General features: G+C 40.2%; 1 protein-coding gene across 2 annotated transcripts; it reads right to left on the reverse strand.

Moving 5' to 3' along the window:
* Positions 1-1,096: 1,096 nt before the first annotated feature.
* Positions 1,097-23,715, reverse strand: LOC128770457 (lysosome membrane protein 2-like). Of its 2 annotated transcripts, XM_053884930.1 has the most exons (13): positions 23,283-23,715; positions 16,913-17,070; positions 13,947-14,094; positions 13,687-13,878; positions 13,000-13,091; positions 12,404-12,523; positions 7,420-7,598; positions 4,757-4,875; positions 4,456-4,529; positions 4,336-4,387; positions 4,108-4,260; positions 3,945-3,986; positions 1,097-2,448 (listed from the first exon to the last, which is right to left on the reverse strand). In XM_053884930.1, exons 1-13 carry the CDS (start codon positions 23,403-23,405, stop codon positions 2,338-2,340), a joined length of 1,563 nt encoding a protein of 520 aa, XP_053740905.1. In that variant the 5' UTR covers positions 23,406-23,715; the 3' UTR covers positions 1,097-2,337. The 2 variants fall into 2 exon arrangements, with proteins under 2 accessions (XP_053740905.1, XP_053740911.1); XM_053884936.1 differs by lacking the exon at positions 3,945-3,986.
* Between the last annotated feature and the right edge of the window lie 905 nt (positions 23,716-24,620).

Raw genomic sequence — 24,620 nt, forward strand, 5'->3', positions numbered from 1 at the left:
ACCACCACCACCCTCAGGAATAAAGTGGTAATGCACAAGTCGATGGGGCGATGCTCAACGATGAACAGGATGATAAACCGAACGTAATATGAATGGGATAGTTTGGCAAAAGTGTTTATACATTGCACTTTACATTGCATGTGTAATGACATTTGGATGTTTTTGAATCCAAAGTTTTTTTTTTTTTTAACTCTGATATGTCTTGCACATTGTGACAAAAATTAACATTTCTGCAACGTGATGTTTTCAATTATCACTTTACAGTGAAGTACGGACCTCCTCCAATGTATAATTTGTTACGATTAATGAAAGAAGATACATTGTATAGGGTTTTTTTTATTAGGGGTGGGATTCGATTAAAAAATAATCTAGTTAATTAGAGAATTTGTGATTAATTAACGTCAGTTAATCACAGTTTAATGCTATAAGAATATTTGCCCCAAGATTCAATCTGAATGAATTTGGTATATGAGTGAATCAAATGATGGACCCGTACATACATTTAAACAACAAAATATTGTTTATTTTGCATCAGTTTGACAATAGCACAATAAATCACGATGGTGTCTATATTCAAGTTTTTATATCACCTTATTTAAACTGAAGCTCTTCTAAAGTCTTGAAAATATTTGTGTAAGAATTTCAATGTTATAAGAATTTCAAATACATTCAGAGTAGTGGAAACCCTGGCCATTGTGTAGTGAAAAACCTCCCTGAACCAAAGCAAACAGATGCTTTTGTTCGCTTTGGTTCAGGGATTCCTCCATGTTTGTTGTTGTTGTTATCATCCTAGCTGCCACGTGTCTTGTGCATCAGTGTGATCAGTGGACCAGGAACTCCTGCACTGACAAAGGTTCCCTGTTGTCTGGAGAGCAGACTGTTCAATTAAATTAAATTAAATTAAGTTGTAACCGTAATAATGTTGTAATGAATTAATCATAATTAACTTGTTAAAGTGCCACCACTAGTTTTTTTTTATTTTTTTTATTTTAAACCCCTGCTGTCCACTTGTAATGAAGAGGGCAGAACGCAATGTAACTGATGAATGAATGACGAATGATAAATAAATAAATAACACATTTATTGAAACAATGTCTTTATTTCCATGTACACAGTAAAAACAGCATTAACATTAACACTTCCAAGCTGTAGGAGGCACAGTTGTTAAAGCAATGCCATAAGTCGAATCATCAGTCACAGTATGGCACAATGAAGTGCTATGCATAGCCCTTACTGGATGTTTTATGTTTTGGTTTTCCAACAACGTAATAAAATGACTCATGGCCACAACATTAGTGGCATATAACACTGTTGTTTTTTTTTCTTTAACTATTTTACCATTGTGATTATTATTATAACTATTTATGCACCAGGAATTGAGATTTTCTAGTACAACATTGTAAAATCAAGGAAACTAATAATCAAAAATATTTATTGTACACATGAAATGAATTATACCACGCTCTTTGCTACAGCTAAGCAAAATGTCAGAAAAGTTGGACTCATCCTTAACAAATGATAGCTACACTAAACTGCAGGTTGGACAGAAAGGTACATTTGGATTATGCATTTGTCATGGCACAACAGACGAACATCCTTGCTCATCAAATGGCTCAGTAACTTCAACAACTATCGTTTTTGAGTTAAGGGGAAAACGTCATAAAAACCATTCAGGTTTCAGTCAGCACCAACACTACTAACAATGCAACAGACTTCATGCAAATTGACATGGTGAAGTGTCATTCTTCATTTTACCATTCTACAGCAAACATTACACAAATGAATTAGTAGTTTTCACAATAATAAGGTATTCTAAAAACCCAGCGCTTCTAAAGTTCCCCAGGTTTAAACGCCAAGGAGAACAATGGCCTATGCGGCAGCTTAACACACACAACACAAACTAGAGTCACACAGTTTTCCAGACATCTTGTGCACATTTGCTACCCTCAAAACAGTGCATGGAACAAGAATAATGACGCTGACAGTATTCAGCTTTGAAATGAGAATGACTCATTATAATACTGAAAGAAAGCTTGAGGTGCTCTGTATAGAAATGGCTCTACTGTATTCTCGATAAACGATAACGATTCACAGCCCCACCCACGACTAACCTCCTCCCAATGTGCTGTAGAAACCAGCTGCTAACAACCAAAGAATGAGAGATTTAATATAATCCACTATGAATTTAAATGAGATACTCCTGTAATGTCTTCACAACTGTATTATAATTTGTTTTAGGACGTTTTTAACCCTCTCCACCCCTCAAAAAAATGAGAACACATCAAATTTTTGGTCTAAAAAGTGATTCCCATTTTTTTTCTCTTTTGCTTTTCACTCTTAAGTCTGCGGATCAGCTTTCTCAGTCAAACCAATGTAGGTTCCATTCTGTCCGTCGTCCTTTTCCTTGTCGGTGACGGGAGAGTAGGATGTGTTGTCTTCAGTCTTGGTCTGCAATGATTGATGTAAAAAAGAAAGAAGATCTAGAAAGCAGTCAACTTGAATGTTCACACAAAAATACTCAATGTATCCATATTCGTTTGTTGAGAATAGAGAATACCAGTACTGCAAAAGGTACGTGAATGCAGAACATTTTAGCAAAAGGAAAAACAAAAAGTTTAAAATCTGCGGTCTAACATGATCAAATCTTCCAAATTCAATACAGTACAAGTTCTAGTGTTTAGTGTTACTGAATTGCAAAGTATCAGCCATTGTTTTACTTTGAATAAAACGTGCCATAAATTTATCAGGTAAAAATGGTGTCTACAAAGCATGAAGTTCATAGAACCATTTTATACTAACTGAGGAAGTATACTTGAAGTTTACGTTTGACATACTACCTTTGAAGCACTTACACTGAAATATACGTAATAAAATGAACTTTAAGTGTACTACTTTTTTCTTAAGGATTTTAAGTATATTATTGAGGTAATCCAGAAGGAAGCTATGTTAAGAATAATGGGAGTGCTTCAATGAGGGTAGTAAACATTTGTTATTATAGTTAGATAATATAATAACAGTATCTAACTATAATAACAATTGCTCTGATATTTTCTGCGGTCAACCAGAGCTGATATGTATTGTAGTATGAAGACATTAGTTGATGATGTACTAGGGTTCAGCTAGTACATCATCAACTAATGTCGTTGGTTCAGCAGCTTCGGTCGGAGGAAAAATATTCATTGATATTTATGACAGCCAAATTTAATATGGTCTCTCAACAGCAGCTGTATACAGCTGGGAGCTGAACGTGCACTACTTTGAATGGTACACTACATTGTTACAATTTTGCACTGGTAGTATACTTCTTGTACACCTACTGAATACTTGATGTTCCACTTTGGTCCGAAGAATTATAACATTAGTATACTTTCTGGTAAACTACTAGTATATGATCTGGAGTATACTTGTATACTGTTGTAAGTATACTTAATAAAATGAACTTCATGTATACTAGTCTTTACTAAGGGTAATGCAGCTGCAGGCAACTGACATTCCTTGCAAAAGAAATGATACAATGTTATTTGTATTTGCTGCAAGTTTACATTCAACATTTAACTAGAAGTGTAGACTTCAGGGCAGCTCGGGGCGGAAGCATGTTAACCCTTGTTACTACTACTTGTCTCGGTTTAGCCTTCCTCGGTCTCCTGAAAGACACCATCCAGCCTCTGGCCCCTTGGCAAACTACACATCCGGAGAGTGTGAAGTTATGTGATGGAGAACTTCTGATGTGGACTTGTTGCAGTGTTTCGCTCTCTTGTCTTACTCAGTTGGCTTGGTTCAAGGTTAGTCATTGCAGGACATGTTGTGACATCATTGTTGTAACAGGAAGATTATTTCCATGGTGTTGCAATGACAACGTCCAAAAAAAGAGATGTGGGTAAAGCAGAGTGTGCAGCAAAAAATAGCAGTGTTAAGGAAGTGCAATTAAGAAGACCAAAACTTACAGAATATATAGGTTTGGTAAACACAACACGCTTTGCTTCATTCTGCATGGAGAAAGAAAGCATAAGGTCATGCACACTGCCATTAGTGTTCATTAAAGCAAGATGAGAAATGAATTAGGCAGCAAGCAGGGCGTTAATATGAAATTCCACCAGACGTGCACACCTTTTCCTTCCTGGCACGGATGAGGAGGACTATCAGCACAGCCAGCATGATGGCACCCAGTCCCACGAAGATGAGAGGCAGGTTTGGAACAAGATCTACAATCTTCAGCAGCTTCTGGACTCTGGCCGCAGACGCTTCGTCAATGACCACGCTCTGGGAGGAAGGAAGAACATTCATTCATACTTATGACAGCCACAGTTCATATGGTCTCTCAACAACAGGTTTTACCTCATTAATGAACATGACCGGGAAGACGGTTTCCTTCAGTTTTCTGGTTAACCTGCATGAGAGGAAATATAAAAGAAGTTGCTTCACAGGGCAGAGAGAAAATGTCATCCTTTTACTCACGGCAATCCACCGATCTTCTCAATCAAGACATTAACTTGAGCTCGCTTGTTGGCACGAACAATCACGCCGGTGGTCTACAACCAAAAGCAAAAATAAGTCAATGAATAATAAATGAAATTCCGTTGAAATTCAACTAAGGCAACGCAGCTCCATTACGTAGTTGTATCCTTACACCACTAGGGGGTGTTGTCTCACGTTTTATAAACGAGAGCTGGCGTTGCCATGCGTGATCATGCCAAGCTTCACTGCTGCTAATAATAACCGCAAAATGAGGTTATTAGAGGGGAACACACGTTCTTACCGGGTTAAGATCAATGTACGTCTGGTGGTGCTCTCTCTGTGGTGCCATTCCGCCGATAGCATCTATGTATTTGTTGTCAGCCAAGTAGAAGTGTGGAAAAGATGCGACCACAGGGGCACCTTGTCCAAGAGAACAGAGCTTACCGTTAGCTATAGAAAATGTACTTTTGAAGTGGAGCAAAGAAAAACAACATTACAGATTGATTGTCTGGCTTGCTAGCAAGATAAGAGATTCCTTTGCAATTCGGATTTATTATCATTTTAATTAACAAATGGAAGAAGACAAGACAAGACATTATTTGGACTGAAATATTATTCACATTTATTGATTATTATTATTAATGTGATAAATATTATTTTTTTCCCTCTCCATTCAGATTAATGTTTCACAGATTAAAACACTTATTATTCATCAACATAAACAAATCAGACAATTTCCATCTCTCAAATAGCATCACAAACTCACAAGGCATCTACATTTATTACGCCATTTATCATGTAGCCATCACGTCCACAAAGAATCAGAATATCAAGATCTACTATATTTTCGCATTAAACAATGTATTTATTCTTCACCTTTTCACCACTTCAAAGCAACTTTAATCTCCTTGGTTTGTGTGAAACTTTTGAGCTCTATCGAATGCTGACAGTTTGGTAAATGATAGTTACAGTCATTAACATGTATCTCCATCTCTATGCCTACAATTGATTTTGAATTGTTCGATAGATAAGTATAACATAGCCTCAGTAAAGAAGTACAGGGTGATCTGAATTGCAGATGTGCCCCAGGTCAGTCTTAATGGGGTCAAGCACAAACGTGCTCCAGGGGAATGAATAGGGCTGATCTTTTTCTTGGCTGACTCGCTTATTTCCTTCCACACATTGTTTTGCTGTGCATCTGGATTGTACATGTTCAATCACAACACAAGTTGTCGACCTTTGCGACATCCGTGAGTCTAAACAAGGTCAGAATCTGTCACAGTCAAACAGCTGAAGTGGGGCAGAGGTGAAGACTTTCCTGGCTTGACCCGGCTGGAGTGACAACCCCAAGGTGAATGAGAGGTGAAACACATATTCTTACTAGGACTGAATGGGCACAATCTGTGAAATATCAAAAGAAATATTTATGTCATGAGAGACTTGATTTCAGTCATGGCTTTGGCAGGTTCTAAAAATGCAATCCAAAATCTTTTCACAATTACATTTTGTCTAATGAATCCATATATCAATGAAAGTCTCTTCATGAAGTTTCTGTCCAATTTTCTTCAAATGTGACTCCAAATGAACCCAAAGCTGATTTTCAGTTCAGTTTCAACTGAACTCCTATCTTCCTTAAAGGTGTCTTTGTCGCTCTTCTATGTGCCACTTCAACACTGGAACAATGGATGACCATTCTGAGAGAGTTCACCAGCAAACTCCTCCGGCAACAATGGACTGCAACACTCACTCACAACTGAGTTTGATCTTTTCTCCACCTTATCATGTAGTTAGATGAACCGTTTTTTAATGACGGCTGAGTTAAAACGAAACGATTATATCATGCAAAGGAACTGGCTGAGTCAACTTTGCAAATCAATGGAGAGGAGGAACTGGTTTTGTTATGGAAGTAATGGCAAGGTAATGTTTGTTGGAATCAAGGCCACAAATCAGAGGACCCAGCTTAGCTGACCCAGTCAGTCAATCTCTGATGGTGGGTTGTTTTGGGGAGGGGCACAGAGCGTTGTGGGTTGCGGGGATCAGCCACATGATCGCCTATGTTCCTCTTGCCCAATATAGACCTGGATGTTGCAACTGCGTTCTACGCACGTAGCAACTAAATATCTCTTTGGAGATGTTTTTTTTAACAATAGGACAAGAACCTTTGGTGAAAATCAAATAATGGGAGGAAATGAGCAGCACTGCGGACTTCTGCATTCCTGGCTTTTCTATGATTATTTTGTTTTTGGCACCAGCAATGTAACACTTAATGGGAATTGTGCATATATTGTACAATATTAATATTGTTGGAATTGCACAATGTGCTACAAATAAATAAGTTATTTACAGATGGAGGATGCTGAGTGAAGAGAGTGCGGTTGAGTGTGCGTGAGAAAGAGAAGTTACAGGTGCAGCACAATGGCCTGAGCAGCTGTTGTAACTTATTACAGGGTTCATGGTCAGACGGAGGAGGCTGGAAAGTACCATCTTCTCCAGAGCTGGTCCTGATAAGAGCCACCTGGGTCCGCAGGAGGGGAACGTGCCCTGAGATCGTTGCCATGGTTACGAGGGAACCAGCGACCGGCACTGGTGTCAACGGCTAAGGACCAATCAGCGGTCAAGACCTCAGACAGTTTTTTGTCGCTCTACCGGACCACTGCTAAGGCTAAGTCAGGTGTAGCTGCTGAGCCAGTATTCTGCTTTTGTATTAGACTCCTCTGTCAGGGAATACATTTCTTGGATGTCAGTTGTTGGTTTCTTGGTTGTCATTCTCACGAGTAAACGGACGTGGAAGTACACAGGAGGTGTATTTCCAACACACTGTAACAAAGTCAATGATGACTTTATAAAAGACTTTTATAAGCTTTTATAATCCCCACAGCCATGGGTTCTGGGTCCCACACTGAGGAATGTGAAAGTGATTATATAAATATAAAAAAAAAAAAAGGTGCACAAGCTGACGACTACCTTTCCGACAGGGGCTGACTTTCAGAAGTCCGGTTCCCAGGCACTCCGAGGGGGTGATGCAGAAACCCTCGTTGGCCGGGTTCTCGTCTTTGCTGGCTAGAACGGAGCGTGGGGGTGTGAAGCGGTAGGCTGTGACTCCTCTAACCTCCACCTCTTTCTCAAACTCCATGTAGATTGACCTGTAGGGAGAAGCATGAGCACAATGCTGGAATACATTGCTTGGCCACACTAATATTTTGAACTTGGCAAAGCTGGTTCTTGTTTTTTGTCTACTACAGAGCCATTGCTTTTGCCCGGACAATAGGCGCCAGACCTCCCCAGAGAGATAATGGCACAGACGTCTTTATCGGGCCGGAGTAGATAGCATGCATCAATCATTACAGTGTTTCCGAAGCCGTAGCGGCCAACGTCATCATTCCACCCGTTTGTTGAGACATCAAAGGAAAACCAACCAACAGATAGTATCTGGAAGTGTACAACATGAAACAAATCCCTGTGCTCCTGAGGTGGCAGCCAGCAGTGAGATTGCAGCAAACACTCTATTATTATTACTTTATTATTATTATGATATAGTTTGCCTACATCTAGTGCCATGAGCCATGAACTTGTTTGTTAAAACTCCCAACGGAGTGCTCAATCAGTCGACGGCATGTGGAAACAATGTGGTGCGTTGATGAAATTCCCTCAACACTAGTCAGCTACTAAAATCACATCGATAACAGATGACTGACAACTTCCAAGAGAAGTGTATTATTATTATTAGCTGTTGCTTGTTTGGTAAGCTGTCCACGGTTGTCCGTGAGAACAAAAGAGCTATACAGTGTCAGCCAAGTGGCCAGGGGGACTCAGCCCTCAGCTACAGAGCCACTAATCATGCAACAATACTGTACTGACCTTTCCCTTGACATCCATGACAAAGGACAAGTGCAAGAGAGGATTCTGCCACAAAAAAGCTTAAAACACATAATTTAATCCTTCCTACCGTTAAGTACATGTCAGAAAAGAAAGGTCTTGCTGCTGTGGGGACAGTAAAAAAATCCAAACTAAAATGATTCAAAAGTCCTTTCCCAGAACAAATGGGCCCAGGGCCCATTCAAGTAATAGAACCGATTCATGACTTTTGATTTCATTTGTGATCAATAACCATATTAAATCTAATTAAATGGTAACAAACCAAAACCTTGTAAAGTGACATAAAACCATGTGATCATTGCAAAGATATTTATTTGTCATTGAAAAGTCCAACCAGCAGCAGAACCAGGTGCAAGTCATATTTATCATAAAACAAAGAAAATACTTGATGCTGTAGAGACTGTAGAGAAAATTATAAACACTGAATAAAATAAATATAATAAAACCAGAATTTAGATATACAGTATTCTGTTTAAAACTGATGATAGGAAAGAAATTTGATTGGTATGTTAAGATTTTAGATGAGAAATTAATGTTATTAGAGCAGGACATTCAGCCTTCCAGTTCTTGAATACTCAATTAACACTTTTATTCACCTTGTTTTGCTTGAATTCTCCATGTTCTTAAAAATTATTAGTTAGAGAAACTTGATATTTTTCCATCTCTTCAAATGACACCACATGGATGTATATTGGCAGTAGTGTACATTATACACAGCTTGGACACTAATCTGTTTCTTTCTTTGTTCCTTACCAGCCGCTTATTTCCAACCTGGTATACAGAGACAAAATAAGAATTATTCTTACCTCAGATAGTTTCATGTTTCTGATGTGCGGTTTTTGTCAATTGTACGTTTAACTAAACAAACACATACTCTCAAGATATTTAGATTGTATGTTAAAAGGCAGGGTTGGTCTTGTCAGTTGTCAGCAATTTGTCAACTTAGTTTCGGCTGCTCAGCTGTTCCTGTGATGACCGCCAAATACTGTCAGGTCATCTTTAGTCCAACTGGAACAAAGTTCACAAGACTTCTCTAAATACATTAGTAAGCATCAATATAAAATAGTGTGAAGTAAGTAGCATATTATTTTTTTTTATTATTATTATTATGCATTTAAAAATATTAATAACTCGCAAATAACCTACTGGGGTCAAGTCAGTAGCATATTACGATTATCATTAGCACTAATACGCTACCAGTAATTTTGCTTGGTCACATGACCAGAGGTCAACACTTCCTCTTGAGACATGCTAAAAACAGGAACAGGACAGGGACCCTTCCCTGTATTCACAACACTAATTGTCCGGCATGAAGTCCTGCGGGGGCAAGTAGGTGAAAGTGTAAACACGGGGGAGCTTTGACACACAGCCAATCACAGTCAAAGGTAGATCCGCACCACTCATCCCAGACTGTTGACACAATCAATATAGTGGAGGTGTAGGCACCATCCATGTTCCACATTTGATGGTGCCACAAATTTGAAGGCCATCAGGGACGAAAGCTGAATTTACAGTCATGAAATACTGCTTACTGTTTTAAACTCATAATACTCAGCTAAAAAAAACAGTTTTTGGTCCACCACAGCAATCTTAGAAATGTTGTGTTGATCAAATTAAACCTATGAGAGAGAAGAAGCTCTCGAAGAGAAGCCCACAGCAGAATGGCACAGTGCTGGGAAAAGCCGAGGAGCTGAACTTTTTGCTGACATCAGAGAAACACTCCCTGACATGTGGGAGTCAGACTCCCTTCAGCAGATTATCTGAGCATATGTGGGTCAAATGAGAGGGCTGAATGAAAGAGGGAATGGCATTTAGGGCCAAGGCGGGTGAGACTGAGCAAAACCTGAAGACAGCAGGCCATATGCAGCCGGACAGATAGTTCTCTGCTTGATAACGTCTTGATACATTAGTGCTGACACAGATTTGAAACCCACAGAATGACGTATGGTCTTTCATATCAGTAAGTGTCAGTGAGTAACTGTCAACATACAGTAACAGATCATCAAGTCTTGCTTAACTTAACTTTCCATTCTATTGCTTTTTAGCTCCTTCAGTTTTCCCCTCCCTACGCAATGTGGCTCCCACATGACCAGTGTAGTGTTGTCTAATAGAATTGTGGTCTGCCTGAGCCTCTTGAGAGCAAAACCATGGACTTACACTTCAAGTGCTTTGATGTGAGGACAGCCACCCCATGGTTATTGTGGCTTATGGGATGAACACTACTTCCAGGAATATCTGCCTTTATTGATCACTTGAAAATTCTAGGGGATTTGTCTTGGGTTGAAAAAAAACAAAAAGTTAATCTATTAATAGTTAAGTAAATGTCTTAAACATGATTCCTGGGAGTTTTTCCTTCACTCCCATGCTCTGCTGGATGCCTTTCCACTTTGCTGCCTAAAATATTCTTCCAACATTCTTCTCAAAGTTTCCCTTGAGGCTTTCTATCAAACCAGATGTAAGCTTTTTTGTAACCCCTGATGTTTAGAAAAACATCAGCTGCTGTGGGAATGGAAACCGCACCTACAATGAAATTTTCATTCAACCAAGACTCGAGTCCCAATCACAGAATCCGGACAATTTAAGGAGTGGAGTACATGAAAGCTCTGGCTCACAACAGGCAGGGTCATTTAACCACACCTGTTACCTACAAACATATAAAATTGACATTAGTTCAAACGTTAACTTTAGTTACTCTGAGGAGAATTATTATCTCTTATGCCTCTCGCGCAGGGGTGTCCAAACTGGTCCTCAAGCACAGTAGGTGCAGGTTCACACAACTTCAACAACCAAGGTTGCGGGGACTGATACCAGATAACCAGATGGTTGTGAATTTAGTGCCGCTTGTTTCCACTGACACCTGATTGGTTAAAAAGTCTGATTGACGGTGTTATGATTGGTTAAAAAGTCTGCTTGACGGTGTTGTTTTCTCTCATGCTTTTATTTTGTTATTCTGTTCGGTTCAGTGTTTCCGTTTCCTTGTTTTTCCCCAGCTTTCCGAGCTACACGGCTGGGACTCATTTGCAAATCAAGCCCCTCATGGATTTCAGCACATCGGTTCCAGCTCATGTCGCCAGACGGTTGCTCTGCGTCCTCCCGGTAAATTCTCTCTCGGCCCTCGCTTCTATCGTGCTCCTGTATTTCTAAATTCTGCGTGCTTGATGTTTTCTTTCAGCCGCCTCTTTAGTTACTCTCGTTCCTCTGTTTTCGTTGTATTGCTTCTTGATGCTGTTTGTTTTATTTAGACTCACCTTTTCTGTTTTTCTGTGTTATAGTTATACCACCGAGCACTTTTTGTTACTTGGGCCACGTGAGCAACCTCCGAGTGCATTTTCCGTTGTCCCCCTAAGTCAATCTTATTCGCCTGTTTTCTGTTTCAGGTTCTTCCCTGCCCCTGCTCGTATTTCCTCACTCCGCGTTTTGGTGTTGACATCCTTGGTTCATCGATTCTGTTCATCCTTTGTGTTTACATTATTAAAATAAATTGTTAAAACTGCCCTTGCTCTCCTGAGTCATCGGTAAACCTGCATTTCAGCTACTGGGTTCAATCTCCTTGACAGGCCATGACTGACGGGTTCCAATAAAAATCTGCGTCCACTGCTGCCCTTTCAGGAACAGTTTGCCTGCTGTCCGAATCATGAACAGTGCATAAAACTGCACTCGACAATGCAACTCAACAATGACAATGGACATTGTACGACATCTGGTGCTCTTTGATTATGACGCTCGCATTCTAATGTTCTATTTTGCAGCAGGAAATGAATTGGAAAACCTGATTTGACATTTAGTAAGCAAAGTCAGTTGTCCAGTTTGTCCACTGAGCGGCAGCATCTAAAATGCCAGGGGAACCGCATCCAAACCTCCAACTGTCCATCAGGAAAAAATAATGTAATCAACACGTTGGAACAGCTGTTTGAGTTGTTCTGTTAACAAACTTACAACACAATAATAATGAAATAATATTCTGATAATAATGTGATTTTGAAAGGCACTTAAGCACCACTGCTGATCTTTTGACTAGACACAACCAACCCGCCAAAGACACCAGATTGAGGCAGAATGTTTTTCACCCTACCTGCAGAGGTCCGGGGTGAAGACGTAAAGGCGCTCATTCTTTTCAATCAGGGGATGGAAGGCACTTCCATCAGAGCCATTAATACTGTTGCTTTGGTTCGACGTCCAGAAGGTCAGTTGGCTGCAGAAGATGTTAAAACATTTTACTTGTCACCAGTTTAAAATGCAGCTGAAAGGTCTATTTCAAGGACAGGGGTCACTTTGGTTGTCACTGAATGTTATGTACAAAGCTATGCATGTCAACACAATTATCTAATCAATCTTAACAACACAAAATTACAGCCAAGTGTTTTGAAGATCAAACACCAATTTATCAGAAAATCGCCAATCCCAGAAGTGAAAATGTAGTTAGAGACAGCAAGGAAACAGACCATAAAATAGGATAAGAGGGGTCAGATAAAACCCACTAAGGCATTCTTGGTATCAGGATGTCCTAGTCTGACCTCCTAACCGGAGGCAGTAGCCTACAGACAACAATACCATGCTGAACTTGTTAGTGCGCTCATGCTACTGTGAAACGGGGAATGGTTTAGAACCAGATGTTTCTTCAAGCTCTGTCTGAAAACATTGAACATGTGGGGAACCACATGACCTTACCTATCACCTTTCCATGTCGCTACGCGTCCATAGTCCATGTAGTTCTGCATTCCAGTGTGGTAGACGAATTCTCCACTGTGACTTCCATTTTTCTAAATGGATCCAATGTCGTCAGTACAATTCATTTATTAGTGTTGGCAAAACAGCCCATCTTATACATCAATGACAGTTAATCTAGTCAATGAAGAACATCACCTTTTTGTCATATTTTGTAAAAAGCTGGAGCTCATTTGAATAAATCTATAAAGACGTAAGTGAGGAAATAGAGCGGGGAAGCAGGATGAAATAGAAATACAAATTTGTGGGATGCGTTTGTTTCCTTTGTTGTTTTTCACTCGTTCTAAACGTCTACATCCTGTTCACAGTCGGAGAAGCTATCTTGGATTGCGAACTCTGGTTGGTGAGAATTCTCCCACCTTCCAGTTGGGGCGCCACTGTGGGGGCAGAGCAGAAAATGTCCCAGTTCCGAGGACAACTGGAACGCAGTATTAATGCTACCCTGGCTGCAGTTTGCAAGCACTCAAACGGACAAGAAACACGAGTTAGAGGGAGAAATTATTAAAAAACACTGAAAGTCCCTCAAAGAGATTCAAATGGACCAATCCATCAATAGATTTGGAATGAGTGGACTGGTGTTAACCATTTATCAGTACAGTACCAAGCCTATGCTTTTAAGTTTCTGCTTGCCTTATGCATAAGACCGAACACTGGCTCCACATCTGGATTGGTGAGAGCTACTTTACTCAGCAAGGGGTCTTGATATCCCCACAGCAAATCATTCACAGTGAGAGTGGTGAAAGGTTGAGATCCAAGACCGGCCATCATGAAGGCCAACGCAGAAGCCTTGAAGAAGCTTGACTTCACTGTTGACATCACCGCCTTGAGATGAAAACAGGAAACACAATTACTCAAACTCAGAACGTTTCCGTATGGAGCGTCCAACTCACCCAAGCAGGTATGTTGACAGTGACGATTGTGTCCTCAAACGGGTCCCCGACAGACTTGTCTCGCAGGAAAACAAAGCTTTTCACGGTGTAAGCAGACACCTTTTGACTATTTTCCACCATGCTGACATTATCTTTATACCTGTACTCCCTGTAGAGAACAATGCATCCAAATGATCCAGAGGTTGTTGTTTCTATGATGTTGCTAACAATTTTAGACCATTCAAGTACAACTTATCACACTCAATTCAGGGTCACCGGGGAGTACTACAATAAGTTTCTTTTCATAAAACACTCACCATGGAAAAGAAGAATTCCTCCCTGCCAGCGCCCCCTAGTAGTGATTGGTCAAAGGTGAAACTTGTAATTTAGCGATAACTTTTGCCATTCTGGCGATAAAGATAAAACTCACAATGAATACATTTTTATTCTGTTACATGTAGGCTTTTAGCTAGGATTCTGAGACAGGGCATCCAAAGAGTGTCGCAACTGGTGAGATGTGGATAACCGCGATAACCAAGACTGAACAAATATGGCGGCCGCGATGGTCAAGCTATGGCTGCAAAAGGGCCGAAAATCAGCTAATTTTGATCACATTGGGCAAAATTACTGGGCGGAAACACCCTTTTCAAACTGGGTGTCCATTTATTTCATTTTTCATGTCTTGCTGTTCAGGACGCCCTGACGCCCTGCTAGCTAGATGCCCCCCTCGTGTTTGGCACACTACATTCCGTCTTGAATGCTGTTGCTGTTGTTGTTTTTTGTCTTCTGAAAACGTATTTATACCGGGAATTGAACAAAACCAACACTGATCCAGGGACTTAGAGTCTACTGAAGTCATTATCGGGAACAGTGATGCAGTAACGCGTTACTTAGTTACTCTTATATCGTAACCTTTTTCAGTCACGAGTAATCTAACGCATTACTATTTCAGTAATCAATATGAAGTTACTTATCTAAGTCACCGTGCGTTACTATTGTTGCCACTGTTAGGAAGCGAAATATTACCGTTCGCTTACTACAACTGCATCTTTGGGCATGACGTCATGTGCGGGACACGCCACTTTTTCAACATGCAGGCGGCTTGCCGGGTACACGGCAGTAAATAACGGCATGAGGAGAGAGATGCACGTTTCTGGCTGAAAATACATTAACTACTTAGAATTAGAGTCTGCTATAGATGACAGTATTTACGCCTGCAGGGTCCACCAATGCGCAGAAATCACCGGTTAAAGAGAGCGAAATTAAGAGGCCTCACAAATGTGTCGACAGTGCGGACTCAAAAATCTGTGGACCGGTTTTTTACTTGATAGGTCAAGTTAAACAACACTTATGATATATTTTTAGACCTTTATAGATTTCTTTTCTTTGGTGGAGGAAGAAACTGTACTGCATTTTCTCTTAAAAGTCAGAAATAAAATCATCCCCGCATCCTCACATGATGGAGCGTAGAGGCGAGTAACAGCAGCCACTTAAGTACAACTACTGCCTCCAGGTTGCCAACAGGAGACGTGACACACTGAGACTTACTAAACCTTTGCATTGTAGTTAAAAAAAAGCAAAAAAGTAAAATAACAATACATTTTATTGGACAAATGGCAATATATCACTTTGTTTTGTTTTTCATACTTGTTGCTTTTTGTGTGTGATCTTCGCTCCAATGGGTCAGAATGTGTCAAAGTAAAACATTGACTGTACATTCATACAACTGGGATTGTGCAAAAAAATGACCCCAAACATGGAAAAACACTCCAAGAACTCCAACCTCAAAATTGACATTAAAGATATTGTTTACGCAATGAGAGCTGTAGTCGCCTGCCAAATGTAACTTGACAAGTAACTTGTAATCTAACTTAGTTACTTTTAAATTCAAGTAATCAGTAAAATAACTAAGTTACTTTTGGATGGAGTAATCACTTATCAGGTTACTTTTTCAAAGTAACTGTAGCAACACTGATCATGAACCTCAGTCCAACGTCGACGCTGTCAAACGCTGCAGAGGTTGGGCCTCACGTTCAATGACTTGTGAAGTCAGTAGTAGTGTTTCATACAGAAGCATGGTGTACGCTCAAATACAATTTAATCTGGATACAGGAATCCACTCACAAATCCTTCGTACTGTACTTCCCAAGGAACATGAAATTTAATCAAGCACAGATATTGGAGGACCAACCCCTCCCCTTCCATGCCTTCATTTAAGTCATATGTCAATTAGCCATGCACAGATTCCCGCTCTTTCTCAACCAGAAACTACATATAAACTGAGAAAAACAATTTAGCAAAACGCTTAATTACTCGCTGAAACTTGGTGTTACTAAGTGCCTCATTGGGCTCTACGCTTGACTCAAGCACGCCCCATGACTGAAACAGCTGAACATTTAAAGTGACACACTGTGATTTAGACAATAAACGGAGGGTGAGCTGGTGGACTGATCTTAATAAAAATTGATCAATTGAAAATGTTTCTCATCGCATGTCATGTCGTTAGTATCGACTTCCTTTGGTACACTACTCATCAGTGTTGACTGTTGTTACACTTACAAGGATGACCATTTGTATTGACGTTGAAACATGGCTGTCAGGGTGGTGTTTCATCTAAATTGTTGCTGTAATACAAGGCCATCCATACAAACACATTGAATTGAGTTGAATTATATTTGCTCTTTGTACAAACTTTGCGGTGGATACGTGAGTATTCCGCTTTTTTTGTGTGTACCCACCCTTTGTACATGAGTCCCCTGGAGAGCGTGGCGCGCTGCCATGGTCTCCTCATATTCTTTTATGGGAACAGGGCTGCCAACTCTCACGCATTTGGCATGAGACACACATTTGAGTCTTCCCAAACTACACTTGCCACACCTCACCGTGCAACACAAAACACAAGCGAATAAGTCCCTAAACAGTCCTGATGTTATGTAATCTTAAATATTTAAAAATTGATGTCATTGCGCTCCTGACACCTACTGTACCTGTATGTGTACGGTCCAATCTGCTTGACTTCTGGCTTTTCCCCCGCCAGTACCTGATCCAAGTTCGTTATATTGAAGAAGAAAAACTCCATGAAGACTGGAGGAGGGGGCGTCTTCCATGACTCAAACACTCGACTGCCTTCCACCAAAACAATCTCCTGTTGAGACATAAAGTTGATGAAAACTGGAATAAATATATATTTCAATCAAAATATAACAGTGATTTTGCCATTGTTTTATTTTTGGTAGACTCCAATTGATATGTTCAAAGTTAAAGGCTCCCCAGACGACCTCTGATAAAAACAACCCAGGGAACAAAACATCTTTGGGGGCCGAAGAGGGGAGCTGCTGTCTGGGTGTCAGACAAGAGCATTGGCTATGCACATGAATGGTATTAGGGAGACCCTTCTGTGGCTCTATTGTCGGCAGTTGCCATTGACGACCGGCTCTTAGAGAGGGCCGCTACCACATCATGTGATGCAAATAGCAGAACTACAATTTTACTGATCTGGGCAGCATTCCTTTGGACTGAACATTAAGCAGAGCAGGCACAACTTCAAATGTCCCACCACAGACTTCACTCTCCCTGCAGCAGATGCCCTGATTCACCACAGGGTGTTCTTGAGGAATTACAAAACAAAAGAAGCAAAGAGGAAACAAGAGGGTAGTATTTCATTCAAACATCACGTGACACTGAAAACAAAGTTTGACCCAATTGTGTCAAACCTCAGTGAAAAGTACAAATCAGACACAATTTGTTGAACACACTGAAGATTGTTAGAAAGTGTAGCCTCCCTCCTCTTATGGGGTCCATTCTACTTGTTCAAAGACAAAGGTTTACTAACTGAGAGAGGACAATAAAGCTGTCGCCCCAGATCGAGGAAGGAAGAGCATGGTCTGTGCATTTTGTGCTTTGGTGCTCCGGAGTATAGCAGACCCCTCCCATCATTCTACATGAAATACCTACAAATATAGAAACAAAGAAGGTCTCTAATCTTCTACTGCGGCTCCTCTACCACTCCCTTTTTGAAAACACATGTAGCAGGATAATACACAAATACTCCGCAGTTCACACTTTGATATCGAGGCAGGCAAGTAGTGTACTTGAACTTTGGAAAAGCTGGGCACAGCAAGAAGCTTTCCTTAAAAAACAGAGCTTTGTGGGCGGAAAAAGACTTTGGCAGCAATTTTAAAGACAACAAACTCAAACCAGCAGCTTGAAAAAAAGATAAATAAATGGTATTAGACCAGGGTTCTTGCCAGCACCAATGAGCGTCAGGGCACCCTTGTTTGTTGGCGAGTTGAGTCACCCTGAGACTAATATGTAACTCATAGTTAATTTGTGCAGTGGAATAAATTAACAATTGTGTCAATAATGACAAATTGTTCCAATATTAAGTAATATGAAGTCACGGAAGGGACTCATGGGGCTCCACTTCCAACAATCAGAATGAAGAGAAGGCAGATTATTCATATCATACATATTCATGTCATATAACACCAGGTTTTGAATAATCTGAATCCCACTTTGATTACATCGTGACAATATGCTTTTGTCTGAAGTGACAGAAGAGAATGCTAAATCAGACATTTTACATTACCCGCTGAAAAAACATAGGACAAAAACATTTTGGGGTTTTATTGGCTAATCGCCATTATCTGCACCACCCAGCGTAAAATCTGTATGAACTTTTGAACAAAGATTCCCCAATGCCCAAATACAGGCCCATAACACAACATCTGCATTGCCATGAAACTTTATGTACAGTATGAGATGGACAGAAATAAAGATCACATCAGTAAAATGGCTGCCATTTGATGTCTGTCATTAGGGGGTGTGGTTCAAAGACCTGAAGATTGCTGATTTCCTGCGAGGATCATAAAAATGGCCTGTGATGTGATAGTAAGAGGGGTGCCAGTTCAACTCCTGCCAAAGTACATGGATGGCCGAATCATTCAGGGCTGGAATGGCGTGCCGGGCAAGTGTCCAGTGGGCCAACCAATCCTTACTATTACAGAGCACATAAACTCAACCCCACAGACGTGACTAGCTGATGCCTCACTCAACCTTGCCCAACAACGGCTGAGGTACCCGACAAAAGGAGGATAGTACTAGTATATACAAACTTGAGCTTGCTTGAGCTTATAGAGTGACTTGTAGTATGGCAAAGGAAAATGGAAGTCCAACAGGAATGCAAAAAGAATATAGGAGGTAGAGGTCCATCTGGGTACCTGCACCGTGCAAACTGGTAAAAAAAAAGATAAGAACACTGGGAACCAGTGTGTACAAAAAGACGAAAGATTTAGGGTAAGAATTGACTTCGTTCTCTCCCTTCCCTGGAGCAGTTTTCACCCCAGTCTCGCCTGTGGGTCACTAAAGACCCACCTACATTCATTCTGCCAGCAACTCAGCCAGTTTCCTCATAAACTAAGCTGTGTGAAAAGGGCTCACAGCACAAAGGTCCACTGCTGTTCGGCTATCCATGGAATGAAATCCATCAGTCTAGTGCAACTGGGGTGAGGAGGTAACCTGATCTGGCAGAAATGAATTGTACTGCCAACCTGAATTTGTTTTCAAAGGGATGATATTGGTCTACACAACAGTTTGTTTTTGCATCAGTGGTCATTGGTGTTTTCCTTGTCAACAGATGAGTGAACTGTCTCCCAGAGAGGAATATTGGTGCATGTCTCTTGGTTATCATAAGCAAGTGTAAGAAGAACAGGAGGGAAGATGAGTAATTATCTTTGTTGCAGTTACGATTTCAGCCACATTACTTGTAATTGGAAGCAATAACCGAGGAAGAACCAGTAGACAGAGAAGTGCTGGCACATCACATCGGAATACTTTTGTCACACTTTGGTCATGGACTTTCTGAGTGTCAGTATCCTTAAACTTGCAACAGCGCTGTGCAACTTCATAATTCCACTTATTGACACGTCACTCTGCAATTACGTTTAAAGCATGGTTATCTGATGACGGCGAATAAAAAAAAGATGTAATGAGAATTTTCATTTTGTTTGAGGGTGATTTAAAAAAAAAAAAAAAAACTTCCCTATTGTTCTTGGTGCCTGTCTTTCAAACCAAGAAAGCATATTTAACCATGTACTATATTTGAGAATCGATGACTAATTGTGTAATTCAGTCGATGCAATTTCTGGAATTCAGTCCATTATTATTTTGTGGACAGTATTGATACAATAATTTTACTTATATTTTTGCGGTTGTAACATACACTGTCGTCTTGACAAACTGCATGTACACTTCACATACTCTTAGTAACTCTACAGGCCAAGTTATTATGGAATTATACATGAGCACTGGAAACCACAACACTATACATTGCTGTATTGAATCGGCTTGTCCCAGACAACTGCAGCACTCAGAGGTCATTGTGATAGGAGATATCAGGCATTAAAACGCCACTTGTGCCAGTTGTGCAACAGACATTGTAATGTGAAGCAAACACAGTGGGACAGTAAAATGAACAACATCACAGTTTCATCAAATAATACTTACTGATTAAAAAACAATTATTGAAACTCTATGCAGTTGTTTAGGTGTTCAAGAAATGAGAGGGATGTTGTGCAAGTTCCCTGATTCACGACCAACACTTCTTCTATAAAGAGATTATTTAAAAAATATGAAAAAGCAAGAACCAACCATAAAACACAAGCTCAGCACTTTTTTTTAACTAGATAAACTTGAAAAACAAGGTGTGTCATTGGGTTTGCTGACTGCAATGAATTTGATTTTCTGCATGAAATACAAAAAAGACCAATATTGGTAACTGATGAGTGCCCTCATGATTTTGCAATGCATTCATATCTGGAAAATAACAGCGACCAACAATGAGTCAACTGTGAGGTCTGAATTGCGACTAAGTATGACTGAAGTTTGAAGGGCCCCAAGGATGACTTGACCTCTGAGTGGGGGCCTCTGGAGAGATAGATGAGTTACAAGAGGTTTAAAGGGGGATGGGGCTGGGACATGTGTGAGGTGAAGGGGTGAAGTGGGAGGTTGAAGACTAACAGCTGTTATTACAGTAGTCAAATTGAGTTTTGAGGTCGACAAATTGAGTCAGAAACATCTTTCATTTGCTTTCAGAGACATAAACTTTCCCTTCTGTAATTACTCGAGCAGTAAAGCAATGGAACTCACACACCACAAAGGAGTGCAGTGATCCATGACTCACACTAATCAAGATGTCTTCCAGAGGCCAGATAAAGAGCAGCCTGTCTGAGAACAAGACTGCTGACAACTTCACACAAAACACTTGTGAACACAGTCAAATGAGAGAACTTATTTGTAAAGTTGAAGAAGTGTTTAACAACTTTTTTATAGCACAGAATTACAACATAGCACATTCAATATTTCATGTTCTTTTCATTTGGCCTTCTTACAACGAATTTGATCCCACCCTTACCCAGAAATGTGGAGTGAAAACACAGGCTAGGGGATGTTTAGAGGGGCGGAGCCAGCATGTTTTTATCGGGGTTGCCACCCTGAGTGTAGGCCACACCCCCTGCCCCTCCAGAAACCCACAACTTCAAACAAATAAAAAGAAAGACAAATATAATAAAAAAAAGAATCAGAATCGTAATAACAGAATGTATAATCTAAAATTTAATTAAAAACAAAATGACGACATTTCTTTGTAGCGTATCTTTCTTCACAAACCACGGAAAAATGTGAAATGAAAAATGAGCAGTTGGAGGCTTATTCCTAGCCTTCACACTGCCCACTTCCTATGACCCAGTCCAAGTGGAGGCCACGCAGTTCCATCTAACTACGCCTGCTGGCTCTGGGCTCGCCTGACCAGCGCCCGCGCAGCACAGTTGGTCACGTAGCTCCGCCCCTGGATGTTTCGCGATCATGAATTTAACTCTGCTACTGAGGGGCACAGATAACGCTATTCTTTATCATCTTAACCCAGGAATTGCACTTCTTTATCTTCCTTAAAAATATGTTGTTTTGGCAAATAAATGTAATCTTTGGTAGTTTTGTGGTATCCGTGTCACACGATCAGTAAAACCTTTTTTGATATCTTTTGCACCTTTATATATCCTGCATCAGCATGGCATGTTACTAGTACTTTGTGTTCTCTGTGAGTCTATGGTTTCTCTCGCCCCAAGCTTTTCATTGCATCGTAATTGAAATGCATATGACAAATAAACGCGTCATGAATTTTGTTCCAATAGACCCCATCTTTCAGTTTCTTCTTTAGGAAAGTTATGGTGACTTTGCATGTTGTTTTAAACAAGCTCACCTCTGGCTTCTGTTATACACACTCATCATTATCACTGTCCACATAGGTCAGAAATATAAATAATTTGAAATTATTAAGTTACATAAAATGAGTGCTAGCAAACAACACATAATGATAACAGTCCGAGGACTGCTGTAAGGGACCTACGAGTGGTATTGCACACCTCAGGCTAGCAGAGACAAGGGGTTACATGCTAATGAATATAATAACTGCACATTTCAGCAGATTTATCAAAGGCAAATCTGTGGGCAATTAAGGTTAAATCCAAAGGGCGCAAACTGACAGGATGGAGCCCAAGATATTGCACTGTGTGTGGAGGATGTGAGGAGACAACACCCGAAACTGCCATGCGGTCTCCTACAATCTCGACAAAATAATGTGGCTTCTCGTCAAAAGCACTTATCTGAGTCTCTTCAGGTTGACTGCGCTTATCGAAATCAATTTATCGTACATGTATACGGCAGAATCAAATCATATGCTTTGGGAGATACATTTTTGATATGGTTGCTCTCATGAAAAATCAACGACTCTCTTGTGTCCTAAAATCCTTCCTTTTCAGCTGAGTAAAGACGGGTGTGTCTGCTTGCTGAGGCAAAATATACCGTTCAAAAGGAAAATATGGGTAATAAGCATATAATACACGGTGACTAGAGAGTCACACGCACATACAACACGCTTTTCATGTCATAAATTACGTGAACGGTTTCTAGAGGGGGGCGGGGGGTGAAAAAAAGATTATGAGGAAAAAAACGATACTTGTTTCATATGTACTTAAAACAGTTCAGTAAATATTATTTCTGCGCAGCAATTTAAGTTTGGTCCCTTTAGTGACTGAGTTTGGCATTCTATTAATAACAGGAAAAAAGGTTCAGTTATCTGAAAGCAACATACAAATAAGACTGAGTGTTACTATCATTCATGGCATCACTTGAGTGAGTTTTGAAGTCAAACATTAAACATCATTAAAACAGGATGACACAATTCAGTCATTGTCGCGTGTGTTTGCCATTCACAGTTTCAGCATACAGAGCCTGGTATTGAGAGTTGAGCGGCAGATGTACGGTTCTCGCTATCCGTTGGAAAAGTTTAGAGGTTATCTTTACCTTTTTCAGACGGTTGAGCATCAGCGTGCGGAAAACTTGAGCCGCATATAAACCGATCCCCAAAATGAGTAAAGTGGCGCAGACGGTTCCAACTGCGTATATGGCGCAGGATCTTCGAGTCATGCTGGCAGGTGCTTCCGACGCACGATGCAATGGTAAAATAGGGATGTTTTGCTTCAGTTCCAGAACTTCAGAAACTGGTGCATCAAGTGGGGGGAGCGTCCTCTCCCTTCCTTTGCCTCCTCCTCGGGTCAAACTTTTGAAGTAGGACTGAAAGTTTGTTTCCTCGTCTCTGTTGGTCACAAAACTAGTCAAGAAGGTCCATTTACGTTTGGTCAATGCAAAGCTGAGAGAATCCTAGACAGTCTGGTTTCCAAAGATCAGATCTTGGTGGTCGGAAAGCATGAGTGTAATAATAATGTGCAGCGGAGTATTTGTGTGAAGGCGGTTGGCTCCGCCTCCCGCCGCGCATTCTTGTCACTGATTGGTCAAAACCATTGGTGTGACCGAGTGTGCGCGTGAGCGTGTGACATCGACAGCTTCAAGGACGCGTTAATTCAAAGTGCTTTTACACCACACTTCCTGCTGAAAGTTTCACAAGTTAAACAAGAGTTTATGGCATGGATCAAACAGCATAGTTAACTGTTAAACCACGTTCATGTTTGTCCTTACGTTTTCAGTGTTTTAGTAATATATTTCATCTTGAGATTTGAGAGACAACTGCCAGGAGAGAGAGAGAAAAAAAAACAAGAAAAAGATGGCATGTAATTGGTGAACCGAGAAGGGGTCCACTCCAGATTTTATAACAAATGAGATATTCATTTTGGGATGTTATTTCTTATTTTCAAAGTCTGAAAAAAATCAACAACCTAACAGCAGGAATATCTGCATCAGAAAACCAGATGTGCCTTTGGATTAATCTCAAACGCTTTTCTAATGGTATTCACACCTCGTTATTAATATTGTCCACTATGTCTCTAATACAGTATATATGCTTCTCTTGGTCCCTAATGTAAAGGATGCAATCCCCAGTAATTACAGAGTAATACCAAGTGATCGTGGGGAAATGTTAATAAATATAGTGCAGGACACTGTCAAAATATGTAAAAATGTTTAATCAAAATTTAATTAAGTATAAGTATAAGGCAAAAATAATTTATTTTAAACCTATTGATTATTTCTTCTGCACTATCAACATTGTTTGTTGAGCTTTGCATGAACGTTTGAGTCACATAATCATAATTGAATACCACTGAATTTTTCACTGAAATAAGTGGTGCAGTAATTTGCATACTCTTGAGTTGTATGACTTTCAAAGTTTCCTTTTCACATCAATGA

Source organism: Synchiropus splendidus, chromosome 1 (assembly GCF_027744825.2).
Source record: "Synchiropus splendidus isolate RoL2022-P1 chromosome 1, RoL_Sspl_1.0, whole genome shotgun sequence".
Lineage (NCBI taxonomy): Eukaryota > Metazoa > Chordata > Actinopteri > Syngnathiformes > Callionymidae > Synchiropus > Synchiropus splendidus.